Source organism: Petromyzon marinus, chromosome 39 (genome assembly GCF_048934315.1).
Source record: "Petromyzon marinus isolate PM22_M1 ecotype Great Lakes invasive population chromosome 39, UKy_Petmar_22M1.pri1.0, whole genome shotgun sequence".
NCBI classification, from domain to species: Eukaryota; Metazoa; Chordata; class Hyperoartia; order Petromyzontiformes; family Petromyzontidae; genus Petromyzon; species Petromyzon marinus.
The window spans coordinates 4,224,663-4,244,899 of NC_133705.1; the positions used below are offsets into that span (position 1 = coordinate 4,224,663).

The window sequence follows — 20,237 nt, forward strand, 5'->3', positions numbered from 1 at the left end:
ATGTATAATTGTTATATTCCACCACTTTCATTTTGTAATGTGTATGAAATAATTGATCGAACAGTTACTTTTATTTGTCCCCGTAATTAACATTTCAAAAGATTTTAATAGTTCCATGGGGACAATGTGAAATGTTGACGTTTAAAGTGATGTTGCCCTCAATCAAAGAAGATACCCCGGTCCCTTAGCGTAGAGGTAGTATCGAGTCCTATCTAAGCTCTGTGCGGCCATTCACTCATTACTGGTTATAACTTTAGAATTATTTGTCGAGTAGGTCTGTCTCTGATGGACCGCATTCACAAAACCCAAAGTCAGAAGTTTTTTTACCTCCTTGAATGCAAAGGGGGTTGTTGTTGTGTGACCAAGATTACTTTAAATCGGGACAGTGTTCAGGCAATCACTCCTCCACTTAGCAGTTGTCAATGATGTTAAGCCGTAGCCTGGGGTCGAACTCGGGTCCTCAGTGTTGTATAAGTACACGGGCATGCGAATTACTAACCGCGCCATCTCAACTGTTCAGCAATATTTTTTTTTTAGTTTTAGATCAACGTCTCTTTAATGTGTTGTGCATTTGTGTTATTTATTCACTTTTGTTTGTTCACACGTATGGGGCCGTCCATAAATGACGTCACGCGATTTTGGATGATTTTTGACCCCCCCCGTCGTCACACGGCGTCGCAAAAAGTCAGAGCCCCCCTTCAAAAATGACGTCACAAAGCTCTGTCCCCCCCCAAAAAAATAAAACATGCTTCAAATCGCTTTAAACTATTGTCATTGTAGTGCGTATTTAATGTGGCGCTGCACTCTGATGTTGTAGGAGAAAACATTTATTAAAATGTCTATTTAATGAAGTAGAACGTGTTGTCTATATTTATTTAAAGTTGCGCATTTTGATGTGACGTCACATTTCTCACCCCCCCCTCGTCACACATCGTCACAAATGTCTGACCCCGCCCCCCCCCCTAGGTTCGTGACGTCATTTATGGACGGCCACTATGGTTATTATAATGTGTATGTTTTTGGTGATTTGTTTACCTTTCTTGCACTTTACAATCATGTCGTGTTTTCGTTTGTTTGTTGTTGTTGTAACGTTCTTACCCCGCGCCCCTACCGGACATCTGTGAAAAAAAGAGCTTCATAGCTCATCGGATTCTTCCTGCAGTATAAATACAATATTTTCATCCTGAATCAAATTGTTTGAACGTACGCTCGTTTATTGGTTCCCCCGTAGGGACCATTTCAGATTACCAGATTGTTTTTCTGTTGGCCAGACGTCGTGAATTGCCAATAAATTGCAACTTGAATCACTATCTATGAGATTTACATTATGAGACCTCCTTTTGGTGCCAGTTAAAAGGGTAAAGCCTATTACTATACCTATGAGATCTTCACTCAGAACTATTTTAGAGGAGTTGTACACCCCTAGCTGCCACTGCTATTCAGTGGCCTAAAATAAAATAAAATGTTTCGCTCCAGATGACTGCTGCAAAGTATGATCTGTATTTTGATTTAGAGTGCTGATCTTAAAGGTGCATTGACAAATTTGATACTCCGGCTGATGCTCCTGTTGTTGTGGAGTGACTCATGCAGCCAGCTGTGGCTCTAGGGTTTGGTGTTACATGTTATTTATGTAGTTTATTGTTAAAAATTCGGTCACAGTCCCTATGACCACTGTTACATTGCATTTATGGCTTTATTTTGGTGATTTCTAAAAGTTTTTTGGTTTGGCCATGTTTTTGTTTATTGTAGTACGGAGTTAGACTGATGGCCTTAATCTTAGTTGTCTTGTGGTTGTTGTTTGACTTGCATCCCACTGGGATTTTTGCACACAGCGTTGGTGTACGGTGCTATTTCAGGAATATTTTGATGTTTTTTTTCCATGGATTTTCTGTTTGCACAGTCACAAAGTCACTTTAAGATGTTTTTCTTGTTCATGTTTTTGTTTTTTTGTTTGTTGTGGTTGCACCCGATTCAAGAAACGAGTGGCTCACAGGGCTATACCAAATCAATGGAACTATGAAAAATGAACTTGTAGTAACTCTGCATTGCAAAAGACGCGATAGTTAAAATCCCCCTCGCCTCTCATTATAACATCAAGCACGTGACGTAGGAAACCCCGCCCATTTACAGCTGCGACCAATGGGAATTGCGCTTTCGCGGTACATTATCATATGCTGTAAAGAAGAGGTTAGAAACGTTACGATTTAAAATGAAAGCAAGTCCATGTTTTTTGTTCATATAATAAAACCCTGAATAGTTTTGTTTAATACTGTTTAACATTTTTATTGATTTGGCATTCAATTAATAATATATTAAAAAAAACACTTTAAACGGGCCCCATGGCGTAAAGGTTGTTAGGATTCCTATATAAGCTTTGCGCGGCACTCATTCGTCACTGGTTATAAGCTTTTTATTATTTGTCGAGTAGGCCTGTCTCTGACGGGCCGCATTTATAAAATCAAAGACAGACATCGTTCAATGTCAAGGGGTTGTTGATCGACCAAGTTTTAATTGATTCGCTCGGTTGAGGAATCACGGCGTGGCCAGTTATCAGTTGCGACTGATATATGAAGCTGTGGGCCTAGAGTAAAATTGGGGCTGAAGTGTGCTCAGCACGGTGACTGCAGTTTTTATTGTGTTGTTGCATCTTTATTTGGTATACAGTACTTTTAAATAACTTTCATTTCATGGAGTTATTTTCTATGAAATTATTATATTGCAGTGCCTGGTATTACGTCAGTTACTCCCATATTATTTGCAAATTAATTTTATTTTTTTATGGTCAGCGAGCTTTGCCCGGTTTGAGTTAGGGAAGTTCGCCGCTTGTTGCAGACGTTCGCGGCTCCATTCCGACCGGCCGCCCGAGTTAACACTGCGCTTGCTTACAAAACCACGTACCATGCGCATACGCGCCGCCTGCTTTACGGTGGATGCTCAAGATCTAGCGAGGTCATCACAAAGCAGGCCATTGTGTGCCGGCGTCAAATTAGAAAACGATCACAGCGACAATTAATGTTTTAGGGATGACAGCAAACACCAAAGCTTCTCGAACCCTCCCGTGAGCTGCGTCAGTGAAGACACAGCAAGCGCCTCCTTTCGTGATCATAGCCTTGCGCTTTAAGAATAGTGTGTGAATACCAAATATGCTTCATTTTCACAACGATCGATAACATGAATGACAGATCATCATTATGAACCGATATTGTTTGGACCAATTCGCACGTGGCGTCTAGGGGTTGACGTCACCGCGCATCCCGGAAGTGACTCCACTTCCCGCGTGACGTCGCTACGGAGGCCGCGGCGTCCGTTGGGGCCGCGCGTGCCTCGCGCGTTTTAATTTACGGATCTTCAAATCGCGTTCGCGGTTTCCTGCAAATTAATAAACTACAACTTAATTTCGTCAGCGACAGCCAAGAGAGAGAGAGAGCGAGAGGAGGAGAGGGTTTAATAAACAGCGATAGCTGCTGCTGCTGCAGAGGCCGAGTTGCCTTCCCCGTCTTGTGCGGTGAGTGACCCGCGCTTCTGGTGTTTATAACCACGGCCACCTTCTGACGTTTGGTGCCACGGCCATGGTCGTTCCACTGCTGGATGAGAGCCGTCACCCTCCTCAACGATCCCGCGATGTCACTCCGTCTCCTCCCCGCTCACCCAATGTGCTCGTCCTCTCGAAAGCGCTCCAGTATATTGACAGGACAGTGATGTACTGTACGTGTAGGTATAGCAACCGTTACCCGAAGCTAATTAGAAGTGCAAAGTCGCGCAGTTTTGTTTCTGTTAAATGTGCCACTGTGATTTATTTTGATGCGTTTGAGAGGGGGCGGGAGTGGGGGGGGGGACCTAACGAGTGCGGCCGGTGCTATACGCGTGGGAGGCGGCAGTGGTTCCAGGCGAGGGCGTGCTTGCCGCAGGCCTCGTGCTGCTAGGCCGCGGTGCTGCTGTTTTGATTTAAACAAACGTCACTCAGAATCTATTTATAGTGCAGGAGAAATCCAATCAGCTATAAATCTCTTTTCCACAGATGTCCAGTAGTTGGCGGGTCAAACGTTTACAACAACAAACTACAGAAACACAAATCGTGCAAAATACTGCATAGGAAACGTAAACAAATATCTTACTATTGAACTATAAACCTATTTTTCAGAAGCGATCTGGCCACAAATTATAGATCATCAAAGTGGCTTACGTGGAAATGTATTGCAGCAAAATAATCTCACAAAATCCACGCGACCACGGGGAGACACACAAACTCCAAATATAGAGCAGCAGTAGGGGTCGGGTTCTAACGCACGACCTCCTGTGTACCAGGCGAGGTAGTTAACATCTCCCAGCCATCGTGATGATGATGAGAGAGACCACACAAACTCCAAATATACAGCAGCAGGTATCAGGGTCAGGATCTAACCCACGACCTCCTGTGTACCAGGCAAGGTAGTTAACATCTCATAGCCACCGTGATGATGATGAGAGACACGCAAACTCCAAATATACAGCAGCAGCAGGCGTCGGGGTCGGGATCTAACCCACGACCTCCTGTGTACCAGGCGAGGTAGTTAACATCTCAACCATACAAGTTCAATTTGCGTGAGTACATCAATTCCCAAGGCAGTGAAACAACAGCAAGAACAGTCCCAGACCACACCAAGACAACACAAAAATTGTACATAAAAATTGCACGATACATTTCTAAGAATCAAATCTACAAATCGCATTTGCTAATGTGGCTGTATTCAGCACCAGTCATCGACCTCAGAATATATTTTTCAAAGGAAGATCTATGACGTTAAGGGAGGAAACAAGCTCGTTCAAAAACGTTGGTGGTGCTGCAACGTTAAAGGCTTTGCCACTTTTTATTCCACACTTTTATTATTATTATTACACACTTTCATTGTACTTGCCGTGTTGTCTTGTTTATATTCTTTGGAATGTTTGAGGCTTAATATCTTTGAATCTACAAAGCCAAACGAAGTTGAACTTTTTTACACTGCCTCGTCGCCTCGCGTGACAATTCACGATTTCATTTAAAGAACCGAGTGCAGGTGCAGCCCATCGTGGTCCTCTTCGTGTTTTAAACTAAATTTTACTAATGAATAACCGTGGTATTGATTACATTGTACTAATTATTAATCGCGTTTCATACCTGTCAACCCTTTATTAGTGCCCACCTTACTACATACCAAGTCAGACCTTATTGGTCACCCCGTGCCCTTATAATTCTCAACGTTCATCCTATAAAGGCCCATCACAAGGTAGAAACACAAACAAATAGGATACTAGGTTTTTCCCCTTTTTGTCTGGCAACAGAACAGATGTTAAGTTGTTAAAACACCAAACTGAAACCTTTTACAAGGAATCACGTCTGCACTAACCACAATGCTTGTGGTCAGAATGCAAACAAAAAAACATGCTCTGATAATATATGGTTCTTTCGGTAAAGTCACGTAGAAATAAAATAAATAATAGCATACGACGTTTCGATTGCAACACAAGCAATCATCATCAGGTACAAATGAAAGATAAAACAAACCTAGTAAACTTAGAAATGTAATGCAATACGACACAGAGAGTCGGCTAACATAAGTCAACACCCCACCTGGTTGATTACGTTCTTCCAAAGATTGCTAAATTTGAGAGAGAGACAAAACACAGACATGGAGACACATAGACACATAAGCAGAGAGAGATACCACAGTATTTCAAGCACTCTGTTCAATTATGTTGTTTTTAATATTCATAATAGGTGAAGAGAATGAAATGTAATCCTCATCAGCCATGATCACTCCACTGCTGGATGATGGATTACCCAAGCCCCCCCCATCTCTCGCAATCGCAAAACGCATTCCATTCATTACTCTCCGCTCTATTAAGACCACAGGCCATCATCCTGTCTATAGCCGTGATGCGTCCTGCCCAAACACCACCCACTCTTGTTAACAAACTTTAATTATAATTCACAGACAATTTTTTTTTTACACTCGTAGGGGACGTGGTAGTTAAACTGACACTTTTCTTGACAATTCTAATTAAACAGCTTTTAGTGGTATTTTGCATTATACAAATCGTGTTATTGTATAATATCGTTACATCTGTCGAGTTAATTTCTAATTTGTTCCATTAGCTTCAAGGTAATGTTTTCTCAGTGGGAGGCTGCTCATGCTCCTCTGCTGCCCCCATAGTCTGAAACTTCCTTCCCCCAGTAGTCCGTGCAGTCGACTCCCTGCTAAGGTTAAAGTCCACGATTAAGGTCTTCCTTCCCCTTCTCTTCTGCCTGTGACTGACTGCCTCTATAAAATCAATCCCGTGTACTCACTTTCTGTACAGCATCTTGAGATGCTGGCACATTAAGACTCTCTGTGAATCCAAGTCAGACGCATACACTCACACAGAGACCCGTAGAGACTCACATGGAGGCCCATGGACTTGCACAGAGACTTCTTATGAAGACCCATATAGACTGACCCAGACACTTGTACAGAGACCCATAGAATTACGAACTTTCCCACACGCCCTGTTCACGAGAGAAGAGCCGTTGCATAAAATTACCCAAACTGCACACTCTTAACAGTTGACCTACCTAACCTTCATAACGTTTGACCATCCCAACAACCGATCACCTACCACCCCCACGCCTCCCCCCTCCCCTTTGTGCTGCGTCTTTACCCGTGCCTTAGGACGCGAGCATCCCCCTGCCCACCTGTGCCCTCCACGCACGACGTGCACCGTCTCGGCACCCCCCCCCCCCTCGCCGGCCGAAGCGGTGGCGGTGGCGGCGGCCATGGAGGTGGGCATGCGCGTGGTGCGCGGGCCCGACTGGAAGTGGGCCGCGCAGGACGAGGGTGAGGGCCACGCGGGCACCGTGGTGGAGGTCGGTCGCCAGGGCAGCGCCTGCACGCCCGACCGGACCGCCGTCGTGCAGTGGGACGGCGGCGTGCGCACCAACTACCGCGCCGGCTACCAGGGCGCGTACGACCTGCGGCTCTATGACAACGCGCAGATCGGTGCGTACGTGTGTGCGTGCGTACGTGTGTGCGTACGTGTGTGTGTGTGTGTGCGTGCGTTGTGTGTGCGCGTGGTGCCCAAGTGGTCTGTCTTTTTAAGAAGGGGGACCGCACAGACTGTAACAACTACAGGGGCATCTCCCTCCTCAGTGTGCCGGGAAAGGTCCTGGCAACGTATTCAACATCGCCTTGCCAGGCACGCTGAGGGGAGGCTTGCAGAGCCCCAGGAGTGGGCGGTCCTGCACAGATGCTATATTTTCTGTCCGGCTGCTGCAGCAGAGGTGTAGGGAATTCCAACAAGACCTACATCTCTGCTTTGACCTGGTGAAGGCCTGTGATACCATCAGTAGGCCTGGGCTCTGGGTTGTTCTTCATGCTTTCAGAGTCCCTGATTCTGCTCACGATCATTAAGGACCTTCAAACTAGATACGAAGCTTTCGTGACTGCAGGAATTACTCCTTGGTTCTTTCGGTAAAGTCACGTATAAAATAAAATAATAAAAGTACGACGTTTCGGTTGCAACACAAGCAACCATCATCAGGTAAGAATGAATGATTAAACACATACACGGGAACAGCATAGGCAGACACACATGCAGAGAGATACACACATAAAGACACACACAGCGAGCACCTTGGGGTGCGATAGGGATGTCCTATGGCTCCGACATTATTTAACATTTATTTCGATCACGTAGTTCGTGAAGGCTTCAATGGTTGTACCAGAGGAATTTCCATCTGGTACAGATACAATGGGAGGCTAATTGATACCCGGGTGCGGTCAAGGGATGGCTCCCTATTAACCACGATCTAGTGATTGCTGCTCACTCAGAGGAGGAATTGGTGGCGCTGCTGCTGAGCCTGGAGCGTGCCACTAAGAGGTGGGCCTTACCATTAGCCCCACCAATACTAAGCACCTGCCTGGGTACTTTGTACCATCAGACACTCCATCCCCACAACTCACAATTGGTGATGGGGCATTTGTGGAGAGAGTGGAGATTTTCCATACCTGGGCAGTGTGCTCATGATCGGCTCCGGTTTGACAGCAGAGGTCTCGCTCAGAATCAGTCGAGCGGCATTATCTTTTCATTGGCTGCATAAAGCTGTGTGGAAGCTACCTGATCTGTCGCTCCACACCAAGCTTCGGGTTTTCTCGGCCACGGTCATGCCCTCCCTTCTCTACGCTTGCGAAACGTGGACCCCCCTAATGGATTTTCTTCGCCGGTTAGAAACATTTAGGCTTTTCTGCCTACGATTCATCCTGGGTTTAACCAGGCTGGATTGTGTGAGGAGCTCACAAATCCTTGAAAGATCGGTGAGCTCCTCTGGCAGGCAAGGCTGCATTGGCTGGGTCATGTAGCCCGCATCCCCAGCCACTGCATGCCTAACGAGCTTTTGTTTGGCCGGATAGAGGGGATTAAACGAGTGTGGCACGGGCTAGAGAAGAGATGGAGTGATGTGGTACAAGAGGATGTGGAGCTGAGTGGACTTGCCGATGATTGGTATCAGCGGTGTCAAGATCGGCCTCTGTGGAGGAGGCTCGTGAAAGATGCTACTGGGCAGTTGGAGGCATTCGCCCTCCAACAACAACGGAGGGCAGAGGAGCGACGCTCACAGCAACGAGCGGAGCGCCGGGTGACCAAAACACAGCAAGTTGGCACAGTAGGTGGCACAGGTGGTGCATCAGCCAATTATCCCATCAGTCGACCCATGGCACCTGGGTCTGCCCCATGACCTCCCCTGCCAGCGGGCATTTGACACTTCACTTAACCTTAACGTGCACATAGCCTGGCACAAGCGTCGTGGTGACGTTGTGTGCGTCGGTGTGCGTGTCGGCCTTCATCGGTGCTACTCGCTAACAGCACTTGCCCCAGTAGTCTGTTAAGACTACAAGAGGGGTCTTTGTGTTTGTATAAGTGTGTAGTGTGTGTGTTTGATGTGTGTATTTTTATTACTATTGTTTTTACATTCAACCTTCACCCTCATGGGCCAGAAACCATTTAACACAAGTTGTTTAATACTCGCAACACTCTTTTGATTCCCAAACCACACGACCTGAACCAGAAATGTGGTTAACCGCGAAGCACGTGATGCTTCGCATTGAAGCAAAACAGGCGCTGATGACGATGCTTCATGTGCCCTGGGTTGGTAGATCGTACACATTTGTGGAGTCGACATCTTCTGTCATCCCAGGGTATGATGGCAGTACAGTAAGAGGATTCATTTCCATCTGCATTCCATCTATATGGGGATAGAGTGTTACTCTCCTTACACGCATAGGTTTTCCCTGGGTACTCCGGTTTCCTCCCACATGTAATAAACACTTCTCGGGAGATGAGCCGCGTCGAGTGTGGATAGTTGCTGTACGTGGGTTCCCACCACGCTAAGCAAGCTACGTGGCTTGCCGGGCCATGTCGTGGGCAGCAGAGGGCAGTGCAGCAACATCCACTGTTTTGTACATCTTTACTCCCTCTCCTATGCTGCCCCCCTTCAACCTGCAGTGACGAGCACGGTGAAGTATGATCAAATAACCCCCATGTCAATCCACTGCTCCATGTAGCAGTGGATTGACAATCGGGCTGTACGTGTAGAAATTAACTCTCCGATTTTCGGTTCCAGTTTCATGAGCACCGGTTTGAAACGCATTGACGTGCAGGGAGCGAACCTCTACACGCCGAGTGTATGGATGGGCATGAACAATATGTGGGTGTGTGTGTGTGTTAATTTCCGTGCCACAATCCCAGCTGTCGGGGTTCAATTTGCGGCCGTGATGTACAATGCCAGCAACCAGCACCGCATGTTTGGCGTGTTTCTCCGATGTCCATTCCTGCGCTCTGCACGTCGGTTGATTGCGTTGACTGTTAGGTGGCAGTAGAATGATGCGTTGTACTACTGCGTAGCTTTTTCGTGTTGTACCACGTGTGCTTCGGCACAAGTGTCCGACGTTTCATTCCACGTCCTTCCCCCGCACCTCCGATGACCACGGTCAGCTACGTATGCTGGCGAAAGAAGTTAAACATTATACATACCTACACGCCCTGGGAGCTGCTTCTGGAACAGTTTCTGATCTCATCAAATATCGGATCAGTTCCTGAAGAGGAATCTCCCACCGCGTTTTGCAACATGTCGGAAATAGTGCCGAAGGACGCGCGGCACGACCCGCGTCGTTCCGCTCCCTCGGAGCTCGCGCAGGAAACTGAATTCATTTCCTGAGCCAAGGCCAGTCCGCAGGGACCTTGCGAGATTCATCAATCCATAAATTCATCCAGACTGGACGACTGCAGCACGCTCTGCCTCAGACGGCCTCGTTCTCTCAGTCATCCTATGCAGCTGCATCAGAATGCAGCAGCTCGCTTGCTGAATGTTGTTCCGGAGTTCAGTTTCTTGAGTAAGCTCCTGGAGCGAAACATCAGACATCGTGTGCCAAAAGATCACCAGCGCACAGCCACGTCACGCGGGCTCCGTATGCCCTGTGCTGTCCTGCGTGAATCCCTGAGCTCCGCGAATGACACAATAAGTGCCTTGGAGTGTCGAGGGTCACAGAGTATAAACCAGGGTGGCAACGCTGCGGTGACGTCACTTCAAACAAAGATCCCCCGTATAGCCTTACCAGACTTGTAGGGGCAAGTGCTGTTAGCAAGCACCTATGAAGGCCGGCACGGCTCAAGAGGCGGTGGGTGGTCAGCACCACGCCCGGTCTGCCTTAATCTCCCCAGTGGCGATTTTTACAGCACACCGGGTAATAATTTGAGGCTGAATCGACATAGGGGAAGAGGCCCACGACCACTGGTGTTGGCCGTGAGCGGGAATCGAACTCGGATCGCCGGGTTTTTAGCGCAGCGCGCTAACCGCTACACTACCGCTCCCCACGTCACTCACATTGCACGCGTGTGCAGCCGTACGTGCACAGTAGTAATGTGTTGTTGCGTTTGTCCATTTGGCTGCAGTAGAATATTATTTTCAGTTGTGCGTGTGTTAGGTAGCAGTTTATGATGATCTGAAGCGGTCCTGGGCCTCCCCTAGGTCGACTCAGCCTCAAATGAGTACCCAGTGCCATGTGGAGTAAACCGCCACTGGGGAGACAAAGGCGGCCGGGCGTGGTGCTGGCCACCAACCCCCTCGTGTGGCGCGCCGGCCTTCATAGGTGCTTGCTAACAGCACTTGTCCCTACAGTCTGTTAAGGCTTTTCGGGGGGGGAGGGGGGGCGTGGTCTTTGTCTTTGTTAGGTACCAGTTGAATATTCTCTCCGATATTCTCTCCGTCGTTTCGTCCACGCGGTGGCCTGCGTCACATTGTGTATTATGTCTAAACGCTCGTCAACGGAGTTTGACAAACGTCTCAATGATTGGGCTGCGGAGCTTGGGAAGATTGTTGGTGGTGGCAGTTCTGGTTACCTTCCGGCCTGTCTGTCCTTTCCCGTGCCTCTGAATCACTCTTTGAGAGTGAATGAAAACTGCTGAGCTTGTTACAAGTTGTTGTCTTGTATGTTTTTGTCATTCCTCAGTCATGTTTTCTTTGCCTCTCGTGACCACAGAGTGGCGCTGTGGTCAAAGCTGTCGACCTCCCATCATTCGGGGTCGAGGGTTTACTCAGCCCATCATAAGCGTCGTCGTTGCTATCATAATCATTGAATAGAAATATTTAAATATTTATTTAGACTGCAGGAGGAATCTTATGAGCTACAAAGCTCTTTTTCACAGATGTCCAGTAGGGGCTGGTCAGCAGGGGCGGAGCCACTACACTATACACTACACTATACACTACACTACTATACACTACACTACTATACACTACACTACTGTACTACACTATACACTACACTACTATACACTACAGACTCTTTGGTTCTTTCGGTAAAGTCACGTAGGTAGAAATAAAATAAAACAAATCACGACGTTTCGATCGCAATACAAGCAATCTTCATCAAGTGGAACAACCACAGCAGGAAAATGGCAAGAGGTTATATAGGTATAGTGGGTATAAATTAACGAATAAACGTCTAATGAGGCAACACGATATTTATTGTCTTTCTTACAAGTGCCTAACACAAAGGGTATATCGGTCCCTTTACTCGATCCCTGGGGAGGTATGGCCTCCGGACTACACGGGCCCTATCACTGGGTACCCCATTCCCCTTCGTCCTCCGGCTGGGGCCCGAGGGGAGGTTATCTGACCCGACCGTACCCGGTCCGTGGGTCCTGACCATGGGCCTCACTGAGCTCTGGCCCTTAGAAGGACAACGGAGCTTGGGGTCCAGGGTCCTATCTTCAGGCCAGGTCTTTGTTCTTCAGCTTGCAGATGACTGAGCCAGACCTCTGAGAGGTCCGGCTTATATACTGGTTCGTGGCTTGCTCCACCCGAGCCACGCCTCCCTTCTAGAACTTTCTGGAAGGTGACATCATCCCCCGGTTCCCCCCTCCCGGGGCCCCGGGGAATGTTTCCCAGGATCCGTTTGCTAGGGTTTATCGTTGGCCCCTTTTTGGGCCATGGACATTAGCCCTGGCGTGATAGCGCTTCCGCCCCCTATTGACGATAAGGGGAAGCTACCAGCCCACAGAGTGGTGAGTGACGATTACCCCTACATAGGTAAGAAAGGGGGAGCTAAGGGGGGAGAGAGAGGGGGGGGGCAGGCGAAGGGGGGGTGGCTGCGTGAACACTAGAGGGAGAGGAAGTGAGGCGTGGGGGGAAGTGGGCGGGGCTAGAAGTGGGAAGCTGAGTGTGGGACACGGGGGGAAAGTAACTAGGAAAAATGTACTAGTAAACGGCAGGTAGGATGGAAACAACCACAACCAGTTAAGGCTTTACCTGGTTAATTACATCCTTCCAATGAATGCTCAATTTTTATTCATCTTCTCGGTTGAAGTTATGTCTGTTTTCTATCTGGATGGCTTCATGAACAAACCTTTGAAAGTTGCCCGAAGGTTTGCAGAGTACCTTGGTCTCAGGAAAAACAATATCATGCGAGCCCACAGCATTATAACAATGGTCAGCTACGGCAGAGGTATTGGTCCTGCCGTGTTTCAGATCTGCCTTGTGTTCGCGAACACGGTCCGAGACATATCGTTTAATTTCCCTAATGTAGCTGCTACCGCAGGTACAACTGAGTTTGTAGACTCCAGGGTATTGCATGTCAGGAATGACCTCCTTCACAGATGGGATTAGATCACGGATTTTGTATACTGTATTGAATCGGACCTGGATCTTGTGTTTAAGATTTTGGAAATATTTTTGGTAATACTTGCTATGTATGGTGAAATGATGGTTTTGAATGGAATCTCAGGAGATTGTTTCTCCATGGTTGGAGAAACAGCTTTGCAAATAATGCGGTCTGAGTACCCATTCATCTTAAGGGTCTGGAGCACGTGTTCCAGTTCACTGTCTAGGTGGTGTTGGTCGGAAATGCAATGGGCCCTATGGTGTAGTGTTTTGATGAGGGAATTCTTCTGGGCCGGATGGTGGTGGGAATCAGGTTTTAGATAGGAATCTGTGTGGGTGGCTTTCCTGTAGACAGTGTCGCAACGAGCCGTCAGGTCTCTTCTCAAACAAATCATTCAGGAATGGTAGCTTACCATCCTTCTCCACTTCCATGGTGAATTTGATGGATGGGTGTAATGGAATTGATGTGGTTGAGAAATGGGTTCAATGCTGGCAGGCCATGTGGCCAAATGACGAAAGTGTCATCTACGTATCTCTTCCACAAGGAAGGACGTAGGGTGGATGTCTGGATGGCATCTGTTTCAAATTTCTCCATGAAAACATTAGCTATCACTGGTGATAAGGGGGAACCCAGATCCACACATTAAAAAGCTAGATGTTAACAAGAATGTTATCAATCAGAGTAACAGCACCCAAAATCCGTGATCTAATCCCATCTGTGAAGGAGGTAATTCCTGACATGCAATACCCTGGAGTCTACAAACTCAGTTGTACCTGCAGTAGCAGCTACATTGGGGAAACGAAACGACATGTCTCGGACCGTGTTCTCAAACACAAGGCAGATCTGAAACACGGCAGAACCAATACCTTCGCCGTAGCTGACCATTGTTATAACGCTGTGGGCTTGCATGATATTGTTTTTTCAGAGACCACGGTACTCTGCAAACCTTCGGGCAACTTTCAAAGGTTTGTCATGAAGCCATCCAGATATATAAACATAGACATAACTTCAACCGAGAAGATGGATACAAATTGAGCAATCATTGGAAGGATGTTATTAACCAGGTAAAGCCTTAACTGGTTGTGGTTGTTTCCATCCTACCTGCCGTTTACTAGTACATTTTTCCTAGTTACTTTCCCCCCGTGTCCTACACTCAGCTTCCCACTTCTAAGCCCCGCCCACTTCCCTCCCCAGCCTCACTTCCTCTCCCACGAGCACTCACGCAGCCCCCCTGCCCCCCCCCCTCTCTCTCTCCCCCCTTACCTCCCCCCTTTCTTACCTATATAACCTCTTGCCACGGCAGCTCTCTCACCTACTTCAGCATTTTCCTGCTGTGGTTGTTCCACCTGATGAAGATTGCTTGTGTTGCGATCGAAATGTCGTGATTTATTTTATTTTATTTCTACCTACGTGACTTGACCGAAAGAACCAAAGAGTATGGATTCCTGCAGTCACGAAAGCTTCAAATCAAGATTATACGCAACACTATAGACTACTGTACACTACACCGCTATAGGCGACACACTACACTACTATCCACTACACTACTATAGACTATTTTCCACTACACTATGCCCTACACATTGGGCTCTCTGGAGGTCCGTCGTTAGGCGATTAGTCGTGAACAGGGGTTCTACTGTAATTACATGGGGCTTGGGCAGGACACGTCACCAGGAGGGATGATGACCAGTGGTAGAGATGAATGCCGGAGTAGCGGCTAAAGGAGGGAATGCACTCAAGATGCACACCCGCCGCGGAGACGGAGGGCGTACGATCCGGTCGTGTGCAGGAGCTGAATGGCCTTCAGCCAGCAGTTGCATAGATCATGGACAATGATGGCAGCGGGGTGTTTCCATTTTTCTTACCATCATCTGAGTGCAGGGTGTGTGTCTGCCTTATCGCCGTTTGCCTGTGTCACCGTGTGTCTCCGCATGTCCGCTTGCATGTTTCCACGAATGCCTGTGTGCCTCTGCTCACGTGCTCGCTCACATCCTCGCTCGCACGCGGCAACCCAAGCTGATTACTTCCACCGCAGGGGGGTGACTCGCAAACGCGCTCATCCTCGTGCCCCGTCACGCGCGGAACTCAACGCGTCTCCGTGCTCGTCTCCCTGCACGCGCCCCCTTCCGCTGCCCGCGTGAGCAGGCGTGCGCCACCCCAACATCATCTGTGACTCGTGCAAGAAGCACGGCATCGTGGGCATGCGCTGGCGCTGCAGCGTGTGCTACGACTTCGACCTGTGCACACAGTGCTACATGGGCAACAAGCACGATCTGGGCCACGCCTTCGAGAGGCACGAGACGGCGCTCTCCCGCCCGTGAGTAACCCCCCCGCCCGCCCCTCCGCCCCTCTGCCCCCCTGGTTGCCCAACCGCAATTTTGCAAACCGACACACCTGATGACGACCGTTTGTGTTATGGTCGAAACGTCGTGAGAATTTTTTTATTGTTTTACATATATTTTATTATTATTTTATTGTTTCCCTTCAACGTGACTTTACCGAAAGAGCTAAGAATATTATTGTTATGTTTCTATGGGAGGAAACCGGAGAAACCGGAGGATACCCACACAGCACCGGGTTTAGAGAACGTGCGCACTCCACGCAGGGATGCGCCCGTGTCCGAAATGTAGCCCAGGCCCCTGCGAGCCTGGGTGACACCTGCATGAGGCTACGTATCGCCACACCCTACACAGGAGGCGCGGTGTCCGTATTCCTCATACTGAAGCCAACTGACTGTAACCCTTGTCAGAACCATAGCCCTCACCCTAATGCTGATTCTAACCCATAGTCCTAATTCTAACGCTGAGTCTAAATCATTTTCCTTACCCTGACTCTAACCCAGACCCCGGATCCTAACCTTAGACTCTGCTCCTCGGTGGCTGTGCGATGCCACGTGGTTTCCTCTGCGGTAGGTCATGTGGGGTCGGTAGGATTTCTGGCTTCCCCCTCTACCTTTGTCTCCACGCTCACTGCCCCACTCTCTCGCTGGCCTGCCCCCCCCCCCACCGCTCCTCCCCGTGGATAGCTCCCCGCTGTACTCCACCCTTGGGATTTGGCGACCTGAGACCGTCTCTGTATCTTTGTGAGTGCACAGGGGTCACACACACGCACACACCCACGCGCACACGCACGCTCGCGCACACGCAGGGGCAATTCATCCCGCGTAATTGCATTTCGCTTTTTTCCCGTCTCGCAGACACGCACACAAAAAATTATATATACGAAGCGATCCATTTATAGCTCAGCGTAACCCTTTAAGACAATAGCTAAAGGCGCAGCCCAGGATTTGCTTGCTCACAGTCCTGCTGGCGGAAGCACCCTCCGTGAGAGAGGGCGCTCGAAAGAGGCCTGCTCTTTTGCATTGGCCAGATGTCTTTTGAAGCGGCGAAAGTGCCCACACTTTTCCCCACCGCACGCGACCTGCCAATCGACTCACTGCGGTTGTACCCATTCACATTGCTGGGTGGACACAGGCGGTTGGCGAGGGCGGTGGCAGGGGGCGGTTGGGTGGGGTGTGATTAGAGAAACTCGGCTCCCGTTGTTTCAACTGCCGCACCACACCAGGTGCATGGGGTCGAACCGGTGGCGCTCAGCGTTGCAGGTCGAGTGTGGCTGCTAATCCGTTCGTACACTGCTGTGGCCATCATCCCTCAGGAAGGAATGACTCTCTCCCGAGAGAAAGCAACATGACCATTCAAACCCTCTTTGTACCCCGGCAACCACCCCCCCCCCCCCCCCAATCAAGGCAACTGGGTCCCCACGCCCATCAGGTGACTTTTGAGGCCACAGTACACAGAGAGTCCACGTCTCTAGTCAACACGCTTTTAGTAAGGCATTTGTGATCGTGGTGTACATTCAAATGTGTTGTGTTAGGCATTTGTGTTCGTGCTGTATATGAGGAGCAAGTTTTGTGTTGTGTTCGGAAGGCATTTGTGTTCGTATTGTGTTATGAGCGTGTTTTGTGTTCACGTTGTGCGTCGACCGCGACGTGGCGCTCGCGCTGCCTCGTGCAGATTAAACAAAAACTTCCCTTGCCCTGGCACATACAGCACAGAGTGCATGGCGCAGCGTACGAGCTCACGTCCCAGAGACACTTCGGCATAGAGCGGTGGTTCTCAACCCATGGGTCGCAGTCCCCCAGGGGAGGGGGTGAGCATTGAAACCCACGTATTACAAAACCATATCACCTCTTCTCTGTTGTGTACGTATCTGTAAGTATGTTGAACGTCTTTCGCACCGTACGTAGCCAACCGTGCTTATCGGAGGTACGGAGGGGGAAGGACAACACACTAAACATTAAGGCAATTTTAAAGAAATAAGTGCGTCAATGTAGATGAAAGTGCATAGCTCCCAGCAGATGTCTAATATCGGAAGGAAGAGCATTCCAGACGGCCGCAGAAAGCGCATCTGAAGGCACGTGACGTATCACTCCTCCAATAGTGCTTTTTGTTTGCTGGCCACAGGACGTTTTGGGCCTTTGAATTAATGACTTGGAAAACCGTGATTAAAAAAAACGATACTTTTTGGTTCTTTCGGTAATTTAATTTAATTCTTTCGATAATTGAATTTATTTCTAACTACGTGACTTTACCGAAAGAACCAAAGAGTATGGATTCCTGCAGTCACGAAAGCTTCCAATCAAGATAAAAAAAACGATTTCTATTTTACCCAGTAAGGCCCACTGAGATATGCAGCTCTTTTTCAGAAGCGACCTTGCCACATGATAGTACAACAAAGTGGCTGATCACCGTGGAAATGTATAGCAGACAAATACTCTAAATGCACGATGTTGATTCTAAATGTGGAGGGAAAAACCGGAGGCCCCGGATAAAAATCCACATGACCACGGTGAGGGAGAGAGAAACCGCAAACTCCTGCACACCAGGTGAGGTAGTTAACGTCTCGACACCGGGGCACCCAATTCGGAGGGCATCTTAAAAAACAAAACAACTCGGAGGGTATCACCGTCACCGGCAGCATCAGCAGTGGCAGCAGCGGAAGTCTGACGGATCAAAGCTTATTCCTCTTCAATCACCATCGATCATCCCGGCAAATCTCGGCCGGCACACGCCGGGAACATTAATTTGTGTGGCCGGGGGGATTGTGGCGAGAGAGGGGTGCGCGTGCCGTAATGGGGTTTGTGATGGATCATAGTTGTTGTTCGTGGTGATGCATTTGGGATGGACGTAACGGCTCCGGCGGGGCGCCTCGGTGACTACCCCCCCCCCCCCCCCCCGCTTAGCCAGCGTGCTCTCCCATGGCAGCTCCTGTCCTTGAAACTCCAAAGATTGTCGGAGGAGAAGGACGAGGCTTGTCGGAGGAAGAGGAAGGAATGACTTAACACGTAGGGTTTTTCGCATGCCAGTGATTACGATTCTTAAATATATTCTTGGGTTAGGCCCAAATGTAATGATGGCGATAACAACGTCGTCTTGCAACGCACAGCCCAAACTGTGCTCGCTCGCTCCCGTAGAGAGAGAACGACTCATTGGCAGCTGGGAGGAGCCACAGACGAACGGCGGTGAGCCGGTGCTGCCAAAAGTTGCCAAAGCTCTGCGGTCATCTTAAATATTGAAATGTTTTCAGCCAATGAATGAGTGTTTACATGTCCCATACAGAACGGGCAGATGTTGTTGGTCTACATTATTGTGCAGTTCTGTCTTGTGGGTATGGCACCTCAGTTTAATACGCAGCACGCTTTCGCGATCAATATCCACAGTAGAGGTTTATTTGGGTTAGGTCACGTAAATGAAAATGCGTCGTTAAATCTGCCATCACCTAACGCAGCCTATTAGTAAGGTTTGTCACGTAAAATAAACGTGCCAATTAGTTACTACTTCAGCACACCGGTGTGTTGGAGATCAAAACCACAATATTTACAATTCTATTTTACCCTTGCTGGCAATAAAACAGTCAAGAATAAACCAGGTGTTTAGATGTTCAAATACCAAATAGATACATTTTGCAAGGCATCAAGTCTGCATTAGCCACACGTCCTTGTGGTGAACATGCATACAAACATGCTCTGATAATATGTTTGTGGTGCATGCTCTATGCATGCATCGCAAAGTTAGTGATGAACGGCCAGCAACGACCAGCACCACTGTACCGCACCTCCGATTAGCACGGTTGGCTGTGTACGTACGGCGCGAAGGAAGTTCAACATCCGTATGTAGATGACGGTGAGAGCGTGTGATGTTTCTTGAGTTAAGTGATGTTGTTATTGTAAGATTTGGGAGAGAAAAGAGATGACGGGAGGGAATTTCCGAAGTTGAGCGGTGCGAAGGATGAAGCAGACTGGATGGCTGAGTGAGTGGGTGGCTGAGTGAGTGGGTGGCTGAGTGAGTGGGTGGCTGAGCGAGTTGGGTGGCTGAGTGAATGGGCGGCTGAGTGGGCGGCTGAGTGGGCGGCTGAGTGGGCGGCTGCGTGGGCCAGGGGGTTCTTTGTGAGTCACCCCAGCGCAAAAAAGACAAAGATCCCCCATGTAGCCTTAACAGACTGTAGCAGCAAGTACTGTTAGCGAGTACCGATGAAGGCCGACACAGAACACGAGGGGTGGGTGGCCAGCACCACGCCCGGCCGCCTTTGTCTCCCCAGTGGCGATGTTAACACACCACTCCAGGTACTCAGTTGAGCTCTGAGTCGACCTAGGGGAAGCCCAGCACCAGTTCAGATAATCGTCAACGGTGTTGGTAGCCATAGGCGGGAATCGAACTTGGGTCGCCGGGTTCGCAGTACGGATAACCGCTACATTACCGCTGCACAACATATGCTGGCCAGCACGCCCTTGTCCGCACCTACTCACCCGCACCTACTCACCCGCACCTACTCACTTGCACCTACTCACCCGCACCTACTCACCCGCACCTACTCGCCCGCACCTACTCACCCGCACCTACTCACCCGCACCTACTCGCCCGCACCTACTCACCCGTACCTACTCACCCGTACCTTCTCGCCCGCACCTACTCACCCGCACCTACTCACCCGCACCTACTCGCCCGCACCTACTCGCCCGCACCTACTCACCCGTACCTACTCACCCGCACCTACTCACCCGCACCTACTCACCCGCACCTACTCACC

The 20,237-nt window shown here is 48.9% G+C and overlaps 1 protein-coding gene across 2 annotated transcripts in view; it reads left to right on the forward strand.

Moving 5' to 3' along the window:
* Nucleotides 1–3,264: 3,264 nt before the first annotated feature.
* Nucleotides 3,265–20,237, forward strand: part of MIB2 (MIB E3 ubiquitin protein ligase 2) — a 61,526-nt gene continuing 44,553 nt past the window's right edge. The window contains exons 1-3 of one of the 2 annotated variants that reach the window (XM_032968441.2): nt 3,265–3,505; nt 6,669–6,995; nt 15,297–15,468. In XM_032968441.2, the coding sequence (XP_032824332.2) occupies nt 6,773–6,995; nt 15,297–15,468 (395 nt within the window). In that variant the 5' untranslated portion in view covers nt 3,265–3,505; nt 6,669–6,772. Of the gene's footprint in view, nt 3,506–6,668; nt 6,996–15,296; nt 15,469–20,237 lie in introns of those variants that run through there. The other variant, XM_076072832.1, reaches the window with a different exon arrangement.